The 18,022-nt window shown below is 39.7% G+C and overlaps 2 protein-coding genes across 2 annotated transcripts in view; both read right to left on the minus strand.

The window, feature by feature from the left end:
• Window positions 1-2,330, minus strand: part of esama (endothelial cell adhesion molecule a) — a 32,367-nt gene extending 30,037 nt beyond the window's left edge. Inside the window, exon 1 of the mRNA XM_088280376.1 lies at window positions 1,854-2,330. Coding sequence (XP_088136502.1) covers window positions 1,854-1,920 — 67 coding nt within the window. The 5' untranslated portion in view covers window positions 1,921-2,330. The remainder of the gene's footprint in view (window positions 1-1,853) is intronic.
• A 3,851-nt stretch (window positions 2,331-6,181) lies between these two features.
• On the minus strand, window positions 6,182-9,870 carry msantd2 (Myb/SANT DNA binding domain containing 2). The gene is made up of 4 exons (XM_088278791.1): window positions 9,364-9,870; window positions 7,751-8,006; window positions 7,606-7,669; window positions 6,182-7,273 (listed from the first exon to the last, which is right to left on the minus strand). Exons 1-4 carry the CDS (start codon window positions 9,838-9,840, stop codon window positions 6,367-6,369), a joined length of 1,704 nt encoding a protein of 567 aa, XP_088134917.1. The 5' UTR covers window positions 9,841-9,870; the 3' UTR covers window positions 6,182-6,366.
• Window positions 9,871-18,022: the final 8,152 nt, after the last annotated feature.

Raw genomic sequence — 18,022 nt, forward strand, 5'->3', positions numbered from 1 at the left:
ATCGGCCAGCAGGAGACAGCACTGCCTCACTTGCCTACTCTGACCGCATGTTGCTAGCAGTCACCGACCGCAAATATATGCAGAAGTTAGTCTGCATCATGGCTACTGTTGAGGGGCCGTTGAGCAAGGCACTGAATGACCCCCAAAAGAAAGAAAAACGTGTCAAATAAAATAATGTGACCTCTGCTTACTTCATTTTAATCGAGTCTCCCAGTATTTGATATCCATTTAATAAAGGTTTTCCCATGCTTGATTTCCTAAATGATAACAAAAAAAAAGGTTTTGACTAGTAATGTTTAACAAAGAAGAAACAAATATATGTTATGCTGAATGTTGTGTCGCACTCGTCAACCAACCAGCAACATTTTCAGATTTCTGCAACACAAACTGAGGTCTTATCTTGTATGTTGCAGGACGTTTGCTCACTTCCTGCTATACCGCACACGTCAACAACAAGGACTTAAGGAGCACTGAGCCTTCCTGTGACCAAAGGCTGCTATTCATTACGGTTTCCTCCGTGGATCCTGACCCCTGACTGTGTTCAGGACACACCTGCACGACAACTGATTGTCAAGGTCAGCTAGCGCGACTCCAATGTCCTGTTGTGCTATGACCCTGAATCACGACATGCTGGTAAATGGCCGGAGTAATCCCGGAGTAAATTGTACCTGCAAATAGCCAGGAGGTGATTTATCTAATGGAATCATCATGGCGGGAATAGTTGTCAGGTAGCATTTTCAGGTACTACGGCTCCCTCCATCAGGGGGAGGGGCAAGCCAGCCTGAGATTACTGATGTCAGCTCATGAGATTGTTTTGGCAACAGAGTATAAATGAACACAGTGGCTTGACGCAGCCAAGAGAAAATTCAAGGGAAATGTGATGCGCCCGATAGCTTTTCTGTCTCACAAGCAAGATGAGAGTCACCGGCTTGTCTCTTGAAAGTTGAAACTAATACATGCTCAAGCACAATGAGCGTCCTAGTTATCCCGCATGAGAATTGGATGTCAATGATAACCCCCCCCCTAAAAAAAAAATATATATATATATATATAGCATTTCATAATGACATGATTATGAGCAAACCAACACCTAGCATTGGATTATTAATGTTGTTAAAACAGCAGCAAAATCTTTGAAATGACCTTGTCATGCCGTCTATGGAAAAACAACACAACTTGTACCGTTCTGCTACTGTAACCATGGAAATTCAGAGAAATAATGTCAAAGATATATCATGACAAACGATTTCCTGTATTGTGTAAATGATCATTTTCTCAGACAGCGCTCTTCAGATTTTGACCAAAATGAATAATTGATGGCTTGTCGTTCTATAAAACATTTGAAAAAAAAGCTTGAGCATCTGTACCACGTCCCAATTTTTCTAAATCGGAAAGATGACAAGCGGGAAGTAGGCTGCGTGTACTGTATAGTTATCAGGGAAAGTAGGAGTTTTTAATACGTTGCTCGAGAGAGTGGCGGATGAGCCAATGTTGCAGAAGCTATAAAGGGATTATTCTTCCCTGGAAGACATAATCATGTATAACACACTTTCCCCCCCTTCTGAATCCTGAGAAATAAAAACAGGTGTTTTCACCAAAAATACACCTCTTCATCCTCTGGGATGCCCAGCAAAAATTTCCTGACACCTTTGTGAAATAGAGTTTTATTTATTTATTGTTCCTACATGGGAATATTATTCGCAGAATAAATAAATAACGTCTTCATTGGTATAGAGCAAAAAAATGTTATGGTATTTTTCTCAGGGACTGTTTGGAATTACGTTTGAATCATCCTAGCACCTGCAATTTAATGGGTTTTAAACCAATGAAAATAAAATGAGCATTTTGCTTACCTGACAACCCCCACAGGCAGGTAAATGCCAGCACAATCGGTTTCCACGAAGTACCATCGACCTCCATGTTTCACGTAGCCACAGTTTCAACTTGGGAGTGTGTCACAGTCCTTCAGGCAGAGTCTCTCTCGTTCTCCCTCTCACACGCTCTCGATTTTTTTTTAATTTAATTTTCTTGGCCTCGGGACAGCACTCCAGGTGCTTCTCTCGTCTCCCAGCAAGGTGTCGGCTGGTTCAGGTTAAGGGACACTTCAGGTGAGGAAAACGGAAGCCACTTGAGCCACCTCCAACTAGCAAATATTCTCCCCCGACTGTAAGGAAAAGTGCAAGAAGAGTCAAGTTAAAAAAAAAAAAAAAAAAAAGAAACGAAAAGTGAAAAGTCGATAAGCAGCTTCAGCACTCGGGAGTCCGCCTAAATTGTGACTGCCCGTGTCGTGCGCTAGACTCCTCTCACAGTTGTAGGAACGACAAACTCTACAACTTGTCATCGGCGTGTTCTTTACAGTGGGAGAGCGAGAGAGGGGGGGTGAGAGAGAGAGAGAGAGAGAGACAGGGGAGGGGGAGAGAGAGAGAGAGGGAGAGAGAGACACAGAGAGAAAGAGAGGAGAGAGAGAGTAGCTCAACCACAGTTTGAGCCAGTGTCAGGTGCGTGCCGCAAATAATTGAAGAACTTCCGTTTTCAAAATAAAATAAGCCTCATAAGTTACTCAAAGGAAGCCTTTGTACTGAAAACACAGTTGATAGCGCAGTTATTCCTCTGTGAGTGAGTGAGTGAGTGAAGTGGCATAAAAATGTGCAAGACATCCCAAATAAATGTCTGAATAATATAGTCAAAAATACACTTTAATTGTTTTGTCTTTATTACACTCCTGCCAGCCAGTGACAAAGGCTGTATATATACTATGTGTTGCATTGGAACACTTGAAGAACAATGTACAGCTGTAGCACTTGATAGATTTACACTTATAGTTATTTTTTATGTTACAATTTTTATGTGAAAAGTTCCTCAAACTTTTTTACATTTTTGCTGAATAATTAAATAGATTTACATTGTTATAGCAGGAGCTATTCAACAGTATGTTCCATTCGAAATCCTATTCTATCGTGTGTACGAAGTGTGGGCCTAAAAGCAATGATTCAAACTGGGCTCCGCTTAGCTTGCCATGAATTCCCAGGTGAGCTCCCTACCCCCAGCCAATGAAAAATATGAACAGACCTGTGGTCGCAGAAGTGGTCAGATTGCTTTTATTTCATTTTTCTAAGGTTACCCTGTTGCCTTGGCAACAGAGGTGATGCTAATGCAGGAGGATTGCTCAATTATAAAAAGGTGAATAAGGGTTATTCTTTTGAGCAAATCCAGGGAAACTGGCTTTGAAGATAAACCAAATATTTTAAGGAAGGGAAATTATACTAACACTAATCATGCATCATTAGCTTATTACACACATAAAAAATGTATGTAAAAAAAATAAATAAATCTCTACCTACCGACAACAAATGATTGGTAGAGCTGTTACTCCGCTGTAGAATTGACGTAGTGTTTCTCACACAACCTAGTCTGTCAGTGGGAAGAAGTAGGCGGCGCTTTATTTCAAAGCAAATAAGATTCAAAGAATCAAAGAAACACTCTTATGTCACTAACACACACTTAATGCCGTCGGAACACACTGCATACTACTTGAGGACAAATATTGCCACACGCGATCCCGGCTCCGGCCTTCCTGCGTGGAGTTTGCATGTTCTCCCCCGTGCCTGTGTGGGTTTTCTCCGGGTACTCCGGTTTCCTCCCACATTCCAAAAACATGCATGGCAGGTTGATTGAACACTCTTAAATTGGCCTTGGGTGTGATTGCTAGCGCAGATGTTTGTTCAATTACATGGACAGTTAAAATAACATTTGACTATATATATATATACCACAATTTATATACATATCCTGTCTTATCTTTTCTTCCACCCTGTTAAGTTTGTCTGCCGTGGAATTTATAGGGTGGATGAATTAATACATTTGTTAAAAGAAATAAGCCATAAAGCCTTGTAAAGATATGTAAAAATTACCATACTTCAATTTCTCTCTCTCTGTAGGTTAACGTCCCAAAACTTGAAAAAAAAAAGTTAAAAGGCAGAGGAATTTGTTACTAACCTCTTTGTTCTTTGAAATTCCCGCCGCGAGTGAATGTGGCATCATGGGAGCTACAGGCTTTTTGTTTGACGCCTATCAGCCAATGGGATAAAATAAATGGCAACACCCTTATAATAATAATAATATAATGATAATATAATAATGCAGTATATACATCTGTGCATATACCCAATTGAGTCATTTCAGTAAGATAACTTATTCTTTTTTAAATGATAGCTCTTGCCTGCCACCCTGTGGTTGTTTGTGAACACTACAACCTCCAATGTTCCACGATGAGAAAATAATTATCCAGATCTAAAATTGCATTTAATTTTGAATAATTGGACTGTATTTGACGCACAACCACTTTCAGATCTATCCAGGCATGAATAGTTGCTTTCAAGTCAGTGCTCTGGCTGGAATATAATTGTCCTGAAGTCACTCCTTTGCTATCTTAGACGTGTTCTTTGGGTCAGCTTCCCATCATATCTGTCGACTCTCAACTCCTTTAACTTAATCATTGCTTTGGGCCTTTCCAAATCACGTCAGGTCAGCTAAATGTTGTGCTTTGAGCAAAAGATGAATGTAATGAATTTTCGGATTAGGTGGCAGAAATGGTGGGAAAATGTTAAGCACTGCAAATAATTTCCCGATACACTGTATACCCGCCCTAAGTGCAGCAGCCAATCAAGGCGAGTGTGTTCACAATCAGACACGCCCACAGTCACTGTGTGGCAAATAAATGTGAGTGCCCCATTTATTGTTTTGAACAATGACAGTGACCTACACATGACAACAATCAAGAACAAGGCGTCAGCCAATAAAATAGAAAACATTGTCGACTGGCACTGCAGACCAAAACAGATAAACAGCGCAAGTTTTCAAAAGCTGGAATGCACATATATAATGTGTATATATATATATTTATTTATATAAGTTAATTTCAATATAAGATAGATTTAATATCTATACTGTATATACAGTAAGTTTATTTGTATGCAGATAAAGAGAAGAGAATAAACCTGTATGTTTTCCCTTTCTTTGAATCTACCCAGCACAGTCCTTGGCTGGCACATTGCACATAAATTCCGGGATTATTTTCTTCAACGCTACATGACCTAGGGTTGACTTTTCAGGTTCTGGAGTCACCCGGTGTGAAAACAGATTACCCAATTTTACAGATCCTCAAGACGCTGTATACTTGAGGTTGGACTTTGCAGTGAGGCCGGATAACATCGCATTACAGCCATCCATTTTCTAGTGCTTTTTCATCATTGATGAGCTAAGTGGGAAGCGGGGTACACGCTAAGCCCCTTGGTCCACAACCACAGGTCCACGGACCGGCAAGGTGCCAGGCCACACTATTTAAAAAAAAAAATATATATAAAATAAAAAATGTTTTGAGTGCTCCCAAAATGACCACTCCCGCCCACAACAGATAGTTGCCAGGCTTCAAAATATCAGTTGGACCAAGAAAAAAAAGGTTGTGGACGGCTGCCCTATGCTATTCCCCAGTCATGCTCACAGGAAACAGAAACTAACAACCATTCACACAGACACACTTCAAATTATCGGTCCAGACAAGATGCCCCATTTTTCACTAACAAGCTCAGTTTGTATATTTTTTTGATCAGGAAACTGAAATTATTTTATTTTTCATCCATTCCTTTTAGAGAAATTAGAAAATAGGTGACAACTTGAAAAACACCTACTTTCAATGAGAAATATGGCCGCACCCCCTTCCGCCCGCCACATGGTACTACAAGAATCGCTTCACGGACCGATTACAAACTCTCTATTGGAAATAATTGTACTTTCATTGTTTAAAACGTCCAAAAAAACGGTGATCGATTGGCACCAAAATTCATGAGTACATCCCCACCTATGACCACTTCAACATATCAAAAGGATTAACCTCTCTGTGGCTGATTTATATGAGAAGGAGGAAATGTGGAAGTGAGGGGAGGTACATAGATTATTCTGTTAGGAGTTGTTGTAGTTTCAAAGAAACACATAAATGGTTTTAATTAAGGCCTCACAGTTCATTAGTCCGTTTAAAGGTAGTTTTAGCAAGAATAATTTGATATTTGTTACGGTCCCCTTTTTACCTCGCTGCTAATTCTACTGAGGCAGACCGATGCATACTTAAGTAGCCATTTTCATAATCGCCCCACATTGATTGTGACAAAACAAGTAACGCACTCTTTGTGTAAATTTTAAAAAAGTGAAATAAATAAGAGTTACAGCGTTTCCAACGTTCAGATTTCAAAAGGTTTAACCATATTATGGAGTGTTCATTTGAGTCTTAAAGCTCAATCACAATGTAACTGGTCACCTTTGCTTAGTGTAGCATCCACTCATTTCTAAACAGACGTCCCAAAACGTGACCGATTAAAATGGTCCATTATTGTTGTACTTCAAAGAATACCCGATAGCAGTTTCCAGGCACTCCACTAAGGAACCTGCAGACAGGAAGTCCAGATCCACCTCTATAAATTTGATGTAAATGGGTAAACATCTAGCTAAGCCTCGACCGCCCACTGGATCATTTAAGACGCAGCTGCGGCAGTTCTCTTGCAAAAAATGAGTCACCAAGGAGGGCTCACTTTGGAAGTAGTGTTTTGCGGAAATCTGAAAATTCTGCGAGAGACACTGTTGAATGGTCCTGTCTTCAGCAATGCCAAGGTAGCAGTAAGTGACTTTAGTCCCAGTGCCGTCACTATTCCCGGCTCCTTCTCCGTCAATCTGACTTTGTGCCCAATTCTCGGACTCGCATTGAGGTAAGCTACAGTTCTGAATATCACTTTGGGGAGACGTCCGACCTGATGACGCCGCCTCATAACCGATAGCGTAGAGTCCATATGTCTTGGGGATATCCCCAGGTAGGAGGTAGTGGGATGTGGACATGCTACATCCTGCTTCCCTTGTCAGGGACACCGGGAGCCAGTCCACCTCCATGTGCAGCTCGAGGCAGCGCGCTTCACTGATGGTAATGTCCAGGAATTTGTAGTAGACGTTCTTCCAGTTCATCTTTTGAACCTTAGTCATAATGGTTTTGCCCTCAGGCTTCTCTGGATTGAAGAATTCCCGAAGTCTCTTTCCCAGTGGTACCTGTGAACTTAACTCGGCGTAATGATATCGCACATCTTCTCGCCAACGAGTGTCATAGCCAATGCCGAAGATGGCGAGCTTGTTCGAGAGGTGCAGGCGTGAAAACTCCGTCCAGGTCTGAAAGTGTTCCCATTTGAGCTGCACCGACTCTAGGATGCGTACCAGCATCTGCATCATGTCCTTTTTTCTGCAAAAAAAGAAAATTTTAAATTAGGAGGCTTAGTATTTAATTTGATAAATAATGGTTGATTTGATTTGAGTGCAAATTATGTGCAGAAATTCGTTATTCATGGTTGGGCCGCTGTATTGAAAACGGAGCCGCATCATCATTCATTTTTGATTTCTTTAGCACCACCTAGTGGCTAAATCGGGTAGAATGGGGCCCAAAAACATGACCATGTAGAATATGGGTTCTATTTAACTGACCACTACACCTGAATTATTTCTGTTGATAGTAAACTTCCTGAAATAACTTCACAACTTTAGAACACACTCTAATAATCTAAAAAAATGCCTTACTGGATTTGTTCTGAGAGCTCTGCTTGAATCTGAAGCGCTCTGCTTTTTGGCATATGCATTTCTTCTGCAGAAAAAAAACAAAAAGCACTGAAATTGAAATTCACGATTATACTATTCTTATGTCCCTACCTGGCCAAATACCTACCAGCGTCCATGTCTCCCTCCTGGAAAGCCGAATCTAGCACCTGGTTGCACCAGTCCTCCTGTGAGAAGTCTTCCAACGTGCTGCCATCAGACTCCATCTCCTGGTAGAGTCCACTGCTGTTGATCAGCACCGGCGCACAGGTCTGGGAATCCCAGCCTCCCTGACCAAACACCTTCTCCAGTTGCTCTATAGTGTAGCTGCTCTTTCTCTTGCCGATGCCATGCTCCTTCACACGACTGTAGCAACGGCGAAGTGTCTATATGAGGTAGGAGAAATCTTGAAGTTAGAACAGTAATCCCCTGGGGATTGCGTAGGAAATATCGGGAAAGAAGTGTGTGTTATTGACACCCCCAAACAGGGCTACCATCTTGTGGCACTTTAGGATATTGCAGGTCTGAAAAATTGCAAATACTCTTTTTGGGAACTGATGGATTTTTCACGAGTAGTCAGTCAGAAATAGGCAGAGAAACACTCGAAACTAACATTTTGCGTTTTCATTCTTATCTCGGTATCGGTATCTACTGTATATGTGTTTAAGTGTTTTCATTAGTGTTCTAATTTCCTGCTAATTTATTTTATAACATCATAGGGAAAGTGCTTTGTTACAGCTCCCGCTGTTGTAAATGCGCTATATTAATTAAGCTGTATTGTATTGTAAATTGGATGTGCAAAAGTGAAGCTTCAAGCATGAAAATGACTTTTAATGGAATTTGGTCTTTATAACTACCTTTAGCAAATATACAGTAATGGGAGCCAGTGAAGAGAAGCCAAAATTAGGGTTACGTGCTCCGTCTTCTGAGCGCCAGTTAAAAGACCAGTTGGACCAGTTGGATGCGCTTGAGGGAGGACTGGCAGAGTCCAAAATAAAGTGCATTACAGTCATCTTGCCTAGATAAAACAAAGCCATGGATGAGTGTTTCTAAGTGCTGCTGAGTCAGCTGCCTGAGATGAAAGAAGCTAGATCGAACAACAGCACTTATATGCCGATCTAGTTTAAAGTCACTGTCCAATTTAAAAACCCAAGTTTGAGACGGTTGGCTATAGATAAGATGCCAGGGGGCCCAAGTCAGCAGGGGCCACTGGGACCGAACACCATAAATTTTGTCTTCTTTTCGCTGAGATTCAAGAAATTAAGTGACATCCAAACTTTGATTTCCGCAAGACAGGACAAAAGTGGCCTCAAGGAGAGACCACTTTTTTGCTCAGTGGGACATAGATCTCACTGTCATTGCATGACAAATAGGATGGTCTGTCAGATAATGCCAGTTTAATGTAATTATACGACAACACCTTTTATTTTAAGCAATTTACCCATCAAAATGTTATGTAAACTATGTCCAGCATTCCAAACCACGGCATTAGATTAAAAAGCCAAAATCATCATTCAAACTATTCACCCTTTTTGTTTACTAGTGGGGCTACCCGGAAGTACGTGTGACGTCATGTGAAACCGTCAACACAGGTTAATTAAAATAAGCAGTGGGGGCCGTAATTAAAGTAGCAGTCTCAGTTCACGGGAACGAAATATTAAATATTATATCAACCGACAAAATCACAATATGAACGCACAGGTATTTCGATGGATGGAGTGTCTCCATAATAATCCCGTGTACCTTCATCCTCTCCCGGCACTGAGACGGGGTCCTCTCGTAGCCCAACTCCGACAAGGCTCTGGACACCCGCTCGTACATGGCAGGTCCGGGGGCCTTACCGGTAAACATGGTACCCGCCACTTCCAACTGCTGCATCTTGGCCTCCGTCAGCCTCTCGTTCCCCCACACCGCGATGAGGGCGTTCGTTTCGGAAGGGGTCCACGACATACCCCGACAAGCAGTGTAGTTGTTGGAGGATGAGGCCGCCGTCCGAGCAGCGGCCCCGGAGCCCACGTTCAACGGCGAGAAGCGGTTGGGCGTGGAGGGACCGGAGTGGTACTGGTTACTGTCGCTTAAATCCTCCGATTCTGGGGATGGCACCTCGGTTTTGGGGATCTTTAACGGCCTCGATAGTTGTGGTGATTGTTCTGCGTTGCTGGACGCCGCCATGTTCACTCTGTTGCTAAGGTTGGTGGGAGGGAAGGCGACGCATGGCATGGACCAAAATGCGGCGCGGAACCCGTGCTGTGGATGATCCTCAGGTGGAGGCGCATGCGACAAAAATAGTCTGTTCATTCCCTTCAAATTGCAAGAAAAGACCGTTTTCATTTTGTGCATTCGATGCGCAGCAGATGTTTCGTTTTGTTTGATTTTGAATCAGCACAGATGTTTGGGGGTGTGTGTGCAATCCATATAGAAGGATGCAGGAAAATGAGACTGCAGAAAAGTTTATCAACGCCCTTCATATTTTAATTTGTACTCTTGTATTGCCTCACGTGTCATGCTGTGTTGAAGTTTGGGGAAATGCATATGAAACAGACCCAGTTATTAAACTAGGGGGAAAAAACCGATTGGAATAATTAAACAAGGTTGGCAAGAGAGAATGAACCAATCAATTATTTATCGGGTCTGTTGGAAAAAAATCATGCATATAGTGTAATTGTCGAGATATTGGAAATGCTTTTTTGTGTGCCTTACCGTTTGTTAAAAAAATATATATTTATGTTTGAAACATGTAAAAAGAGGATCAACATAAAGTACATATATCAGGGCCGCTGCTACTGTGCTGCCCTAAAAAGAAAAGTCAGATCGTGACATCCACCCTTCCGCACCCACATATTACCATTTTTCCTTTTTTGGGGTTCTGGATGCATGACAAGTGCCATCCATCCATGCTTCCTTTATCTGATTGGCCAACGACTCTCTCTCTCCACATTAAAAATGTGATCCTGCAACAGAATAATTTTTTATTGAATATACCTGTAATCTGATTACATTTTTCCTGCATTGGTTATAGAATAAAGTTACAGGGTTTTTTTGTATCCTGATTACGTTACGCGATACATTTATAAAGTATTATGTCAGTCCCCGAGCATGTGTAAAAAAAAAATACATATATATATATATATATATATATATATATATATATATAGAATGCATATATATATAATGCATATATTTTGGTCATTTATCTTGATTTGATAGATTTAAAAACTCCACAGCATCGTACTGTGATATACCAAATCTTGTGAACAGTAGGTATGTAATATTAATTAATCCTACATAAAACTTTGCTGTTTGGATTGGCCATTTAAAAACTGCAAACTACATTCCCAGCTCACAAAATGTTTCAATCCACAATTTCTATCAACAAAAACGCATTCCTGCCATCATTACTGTCCCAAGGAACAACAGAATAGTGTCATCCCCGGGCAGTGAACGAGAGCCTATATTGGATTTTGAGGAAATAATTGGTCATTTGACAGCTTAGTTGATGGATTGTGTCATTGTTTACTTCATCATTCCTGTGACAATGCCTGATCGGCTTCCTTCAGGGACGACTGCCCACTTCTGCCTGCATTGCCATCTGTTCACTTTTCGGCTTTTTGTCCATTTGTGGCCTGTGGGGTCCTGACCTGGCCAAAGAGACAGTAACATTCTTTTCAAGTGAGGATTACTAGCTGTCCAGATAAAGGTCAAATAAAGAAAACAATATGGGTAACCTTTTTATTTTAATTCTGCGGCTGTCAGTGAGTTGTCTCAAACTGTTTAAAGGTTAGTTCTTCTTGAGCAGACACGGTAGACATACAGTAATGTCCAAATGTTTTTTATTGAACAGCAATGAAATGTAGGCTCCACTAAAAAAATTGACAAATAAAACAGCAAATATTCAAAATATAGTATTCTATTTCCTGCAGCTGTTTAATATTGAAAATTCACCAATAGCGTACGTACAGGTTGACATATGACCCTGCAAGTTTCAACATCGGCAACCCTCCGAGACACATATGGAAAGACGATGCTAGGATGTCGCCCGCTCTGTCACGAAGCGTCTTAATAAGAAATGCAATTTAAACCGCCCAAGGTTAAGATCGGCTTCAAAACATGTTTCTTTCATTTTATGACTAAAACAAAACTTGATAAGTGCTCCCTCGACACGTCAGTGGTTCGCGGGTTTTTCCGCAATACTAATCAAAAAATAAATATAATAATATATATATGTAATATATATGTAATATACAAAAATATTAGCAATTTGCTCACATTTGAAACAGTTGCAAGAAGAACGACCATGTTGTCCTGAATTAAAAGAGGTTGAGAATTTATGTTAATTTACTGATTCTACCACCAAGAGACAACCAAATGGGCCTGTAGTCTTGGTCCATGCTCAGGCATAATTTAAATTTAATGAGAAAGAATTGACACATGTTCAGGGAGTGCTTCCCCTTGTAGTTCCCTCATTCTTTTAAATTGGAATGGCTTCTTTCAACTTGAGGTTCACGCACACAAAATGGCTGCGATCATAATCCCGGGTTTATCGTCAGGGCATCGATGTGCGTTTTCAACCACTTCTGGAATTCAATAAATCTCGGGGGATTATATCCCTAATACTACGATACAAATTGTCTTTTGAATGCTAAATTTCTACCTTTGTGTGCAGGTTTGGTCTAAGGAGTTTTATTACTGATGTTTTTAGTTGTATTTCAATGCATACTAATTGATGAAAAAAAGTTGTTTAATACACGTTCTATGAAAATATCTAAAATATCAATATGTATTTGATAAATGGGATAAAATAAGGTTCATCTTGGCCTTCATCTGAAATGGACTATTTTCCATTTTCATGCTTCTTTGATTTTTGTCACATCTGCTCCCTTTGAGGTTCAGAATTAATGACAGTGCCAGGGGTGTTTTACTCTAGTATTTCTGAGTGGAGCAAACCTCTCTGAATTCATTACGTGTGAAGTGGCACAATCACTTCCAAGTAAGCTTGACAATACACACAAACTCCAAACGACAACATGTCAACATTTCAGTTTCTATTTCCGAGTTTAATACATTTATATATGCTTCTGATAACCAAGTTAGAAGAAACCACCCATTTTTCACATGACCAAAGTTTTGGGAAGATGTGACTTATACATGGTTGAAAAACACCTGAAGCTGAGTGAAGATGGCAAATTAAAAAAAAAAAAAAAAAAAAAAGCAGTATTAAATATTGGCCATAGCCAGTGCGCCCATTTGGAATGTCCTGAAGGAGAAAGACACTATCGGGTACTGTAATAGAGCAGAAAAAGAAAAAAATCCGCAGCAACAAAAAAGATCATCTTGACAGCTGAAGAAAAATATCCCAAAACATTTTTAGAGCTATCACCAATAGCTTTGATATGGCAAGAGTGAAGATCATGAACACAATCCAAAGCACAGATTTTTGCAATAAAAGCGATTCAATCATCGGCAACAAGAAGAGGAAGGCCAGGCTGAAATTTGACAATAAGTACAGAGCCCAAAAAATGCTACGAGAAGATATTAGGACTAACCTCTACCAATGCGAAAAGCTTCGAAAAAAAAAAAAAACCCAATGAGGCTGTGGTCTCCAGTATACTATTCAAGCTACTAATAGAGAGCTCCGTCATCATGCTGGAAGGTAATGACCCAAAGCACACCGCTGGAAAACCACAAAGAAATGGGAGGATTTTGACTGACCAAATCAACCTCCAGACTTAAACCCTATAGAGCATGCATTTTACTGACTAAAAAGGAGACTAAAGCGCATAATTCCCAAGACAAAACAACTCAAAGAGTTTTATTGTGACACAGACATTACGCGACTATTATGTGTTATTTATGCATTATTTATTTATTCATAATATCCAAACCCTTTATTTAAACCAACGGTGCCATCTATGGGACTCAAAAATACTACAACTGGTTCATGAAGCAGATTTGAAGCTTCATTTTGCCATCACTATGCAATACTTTAGCAATCGCATGAGAAATATGACATTCTGTTCGTAAAATCTAACAGAATAATCGCAAAAGTGTCTATAAAAAAAAAAACGGACCTCTACTATTCAGTTCTTTTATACTTTTCCAAATATCTTTCTTCTCATTTTCATGATCTCTTTGAAGCCAAACTAGTCATGTCAGGAATATGCTTTTTTTTTTTAATTTTTTTTTTTTTACTTGCTCCGCTGATTTCAGTGTCATCTCATTCGCAGCCACTCAAAGTCCTGATTGGATCTCGACGAGCTTGTCTGAAATGACCATTGGATAAGGCTGCTCCACTGATTTTGATTGAAGGAGAAATTATTCTTAAGCGCATCAGAATGAGAGATGGAAGGAAAAGATAAGACAGGTTAGAATAAATGACCTCCACTTTGCTATTTTTTTTTTTTTTTGGGACAGACGGTAAAATCATCCTTCCGAATTTTAAGTCAGCTAGCTCGTGCAGAGCGTTTTTTTTTTGGTATGATGGAGGCGGCCTGTTTTTTTACTAATTTTGCTAGTTAGTAGGTACAATATTAGCGTAATGCGACTGAGAAAATTATCATCTTGACATGTGTCATGATGCAATGCAGAAAAGCTGGTCATTTTTCCTAATAAAATATCAGCCTCGAACAATAAATAAACCGTAAGTACTGTAATTTAGGCATTTAAATATTTTTTCTTTCATTTGTGCGGCCGTGTCCAAAGTGGCCCGTGACTTTTTGGTTGGGGACTAGTGATTTAAAACACTTTCAACATTTTTAAAAAAAAAATAAGGACATGGTATATTTTTTCCTCTATCCTTGCCATTGTCAGTGAAAAAAAATGTCACATGACATACTGCATGAAAACATTTCCCGTATGCTTACTCTGGCATTCACCACAAGGATGTTAAATTCTCCCACACATTCTCAAACAAAAGAACCCCCTTAAGTCCTCTGTAGACTTCCTCGATCCCCAAACTCTTCTCTCATCACAACCACCCCAATCAGCATTTAGCTCCTTAACTTGCCCCAGCTGAGTCCAGCCTTGCGTCTGTCCCAGTGGATTCCCTTACCCTGAGCTAACCTCCCCCAAGCGACAAGGGGGACCAGGTGCCATCGTTGAACGGGATGTCGAGGTAATTTGGCTTGACGCACCCTAACACACGTCCTCCTCATATCAGGGGCAGAGAGGGACTATGGACATTAAACACCGTCTCATTAAGTTTCTTTGGACGAGACGGGAAACCTAATGAGAGGCGATGTCATGACCAACAACATCTGATCTCCACTAGCTCCAAAACAAAACAGCCAGGTAAGATCACCCGTGTCAGGTCCAAAGTCATGTCACGCCTCAGTAACACTGATGGAAATACCAACGGGGGGGTCGGCGTGTGGATAGCCAAGTTCAAGTGATTCCAAAGAAGAATTCGAAGTTCTATTTTATTTATATTATTGTGTCTTGTTTGTGATCTACAACATTGATTGAGCCATCAGTTTTGAGTTAGAAAATTGAAAAACAATTTTATTTAAAAACCCAATTTGTGAAATAATTTCCTGAAAACTAAAATAAGCAAAAAAAATTTATTTTTATTTATTTTTTTAAATAAAAGGTACCGCAAAAGGGCATCAGCTGCGTGCCACGAAGCAATTATATTTAAATATCACAGACAGCTTTTGAAATCAGGGACATTTCTCAACCATTAACATCTCATGCATATACAATTAAGAAACACATAATTAGCTGGCGATTACATAACTTATGAGGCAGTTAAAAAAGGAAATCATAAATCACAACGTAAATGTCATGCTTTTGTTTTAGTTGTTTAATTTATTTCGGGAGCTGTCATGGCAACATGACTCACTTTGTGAACCATCGGCCAACAGTAAAAACATTTTCTCCACACTTAGCAGTGCACCTCTCCGTAAGAATATGAATTTCACCATGGTATGCTCAATGAGTGCCCGAAACCATTTAGAATAAATACATATATTTAAAATTATTTTTAAACAGAGATTACGCCCATTTATGGGTTTTTGACAGTCTCCCGTGAGTTTGACAGGCGGATGATTTGCAATTCGATCAAATATAAGGCAGCCATGAGTTGAACGAAATACAAAATCTTGACCTTAAGTGTCATTGTTCACGAGGGGACATGTTTGAATCTTAATGGTTGGAGTTGCGGATGATGGCTCTATCTATCTATCTATAGTGAGTGAGTACAAAGGTTTGTCATCCACGCAGACCCCGACCAAAGCTCAGGTGTGGAGCAGCTGAACAAGCCAGGCAGGCCTCTTGACCCTCACAGCCTGTCGACAACTCAATACACCATTAGCCTCTTTGGCCAACTTCAGCAGGGGGAGAATTTCCATAATATTTAGAGGACAAAATATGTGACATTGAGGATTATCATTTTTCACTGTCTCGACAGTGGCATTTGTCAAAAAAAAATGAACAATGACTTGTAATAATTACCATATTCTATTAATGTTGAGAAAAGTAAAAAAAAATAAAAATAATCCCCCCCCAAAAAAAAAAATAAATAAATATATATATATATATATATATATATATATATATATAAAACGTACAATAACAACTACAATATAACTTTTATGGCTTTTTTCTTTTGAATTTTAATATTATTCTAAAGCACATTAATTGCCATTATTTTAAAGGTTGGGAGTGAACCACATTCGTTTTGCACCGAACAATTCAGGAAACATAACATGTGATGATTTGGATGCACTGATGCAGATAATTACACAAATCGAGTAAATGCAATTAAACATACCATATGTACAGATACCGAAATAATATTGTAGATACGTGCATTAACAATTTAACAAAGAATGGATACTCATACAATGTCAGACAGACAGTCTTCGTCGAATATATATGTGCATGTGTAAGTGAGCGATGAGAGGCATGTGTTTCAGTGCCTTGTCCCTGCTGTGAGCCCAATTAAAAGGCAGCGGATACAGAGGGGGGCTTACATGCTGCCTAAAAGGGGTTTCTTTCTGAACCCATCCCTAAATCCCTCATCCAAATCACCAATGGCTCCAAAGTCATTGTAACTCCCTCCCTGCAGGCACGACAAACAAAAGTAGTTTTCTTGATACGGGTTTAATGAAGCCATCGGATCTCCATCACACCGTGAAAACTGTATACAAATAATAATACAATTTACACTAATTATAGAAATAACAAGCACACATCTCCGAAACACCAAAAATGAGACTTTGTACAGTGCAAGAATAAATCTAATGACAAAAAAAAATAACTATACGTCAAATTCCAAAGCTATAACCTGGATGTGTTGCTAGAAAGCAAAGCGTGAAGAGTCTCTGCCACCAAGAAGTAGTCAGTAAGTGGGATGATTGACATTGCAAGCAATCTCTTAAAATATCTTCACGTTTGTTGTCATCCGATTCCTCTCTTTGGGGCAACCTGCTTCTTCCTTGACAATCCTGCCATGTTTTTGTGGTTCGACAATAGTGACTAATACATTACAGTAATTCGTATGTGGAGCCTTAAAACCAAATACGAAGTGTTTTGTGATGGTACCTTTCACTCATGTTCAGATGCGTCGCTTGCTGTGTGGTGGACCTTCGTAAATCGTAAAACTGGCTAATAAAGAGGGGGCAAGCACCCCCCCCCCCTTAGTAATGGTTCCTCAGAGACAGACAGCTAATTAAAGGGCTGCCCCTTCCAATGAAGTGTAATCAGTCAAAGCTTGGGGAGAGCAAATACATGAGCGACGCATGGATACATAAATATAAAAACATGTTTAAAGTGATTAACAGTATAATGTTTATATTAGCAGAACATTTGTGTTTACATATTTTTGGGGATAATACTTAAAATATGGTTTGATAAACTATATGTCCTTGAGTGTCCTGAAAGGCGCTTCCAAATTTATTGTATTATTATTATTATTAAAATTATTATTATTATTATTATTATTATATAAATATTTCACGATGCAGCTTTTGAAAGTAGATGGATTAATTTTCCCAAGAATATACGAAATTATATTTTAAATTAAATTTATATGAATCAGGCTAGTTGGCGGGGGACTGACTGGCAAAAAAGGGTCAAGTGCCCAGCTCTGATAAAACAAATTCACACCCACATTCTCACCTATCGACCATTCTTCATTCAATTTTTTTTTGTCTACTCAAGTATGTGGAGACCATTCAAACTCCAAAATTGGAACCCCAAAGACTTTATGGCAGGCACACAAACGACTCGGCAACTGAGCTTGACATGACAATACGTTGCGGACGACCGGAGCGAAAATTACAATGCATCATATTAAAAATTTAATATCCTGCATCTCGCTTTGACTGAGTTAGAACTTTTAATTGAGCCTCCATCCTCTAAACAATTTCCCACTGGAGCAAAATGCTCTGCACTTGTGCTGATT

Source organism: Idiotropiscis lumnitzeri, chromosome 17 (genome assembly GCF_059441095.1).
Source record: "Idiotropiscis lumnitzeri isolate Australia: NSW breed Sydney's pygmy pipehorse chromosome 17, RoL_Ilum_1.0, whole genome shotgun sequence".
In the NCBI taxonomy this organism is placed as follows: Eukaryota; Metazoa; Chordata; class Actinopteri; order Syngnathiformes; family Syngnathidae; genus Idiotropiscis; species Idiotropiscis lumnitzeri.

What these genes read in the sequence shown, in the direction of transcription:
- msantd2 (XM_088278791.1), bottom strand. Translation starts at nt 9,840, where the DNA reads ATGCCATGCGTCGCCTTCCCTCCCACCAACCTTAGCAACAGAGTGAAC. An exon ending in GGAGGGAGACATGGACGCTG is followed by an intron (nt 7,670 to 7,750) that starts GTAGGTATTTGG and finishes TTTTTTCTGCAG; the next exon opens with AAGAAATGCATATGCCAAAA. An exon ending in GAGCTCTCAGAACAAATCCA is followed by an intron (nt 7,274 to 7,605) that starts GTAAGGCATTTT and finishes CTTTTTTTGCAG; the next exon opens with AAAAAAGGACATGATGCAGA.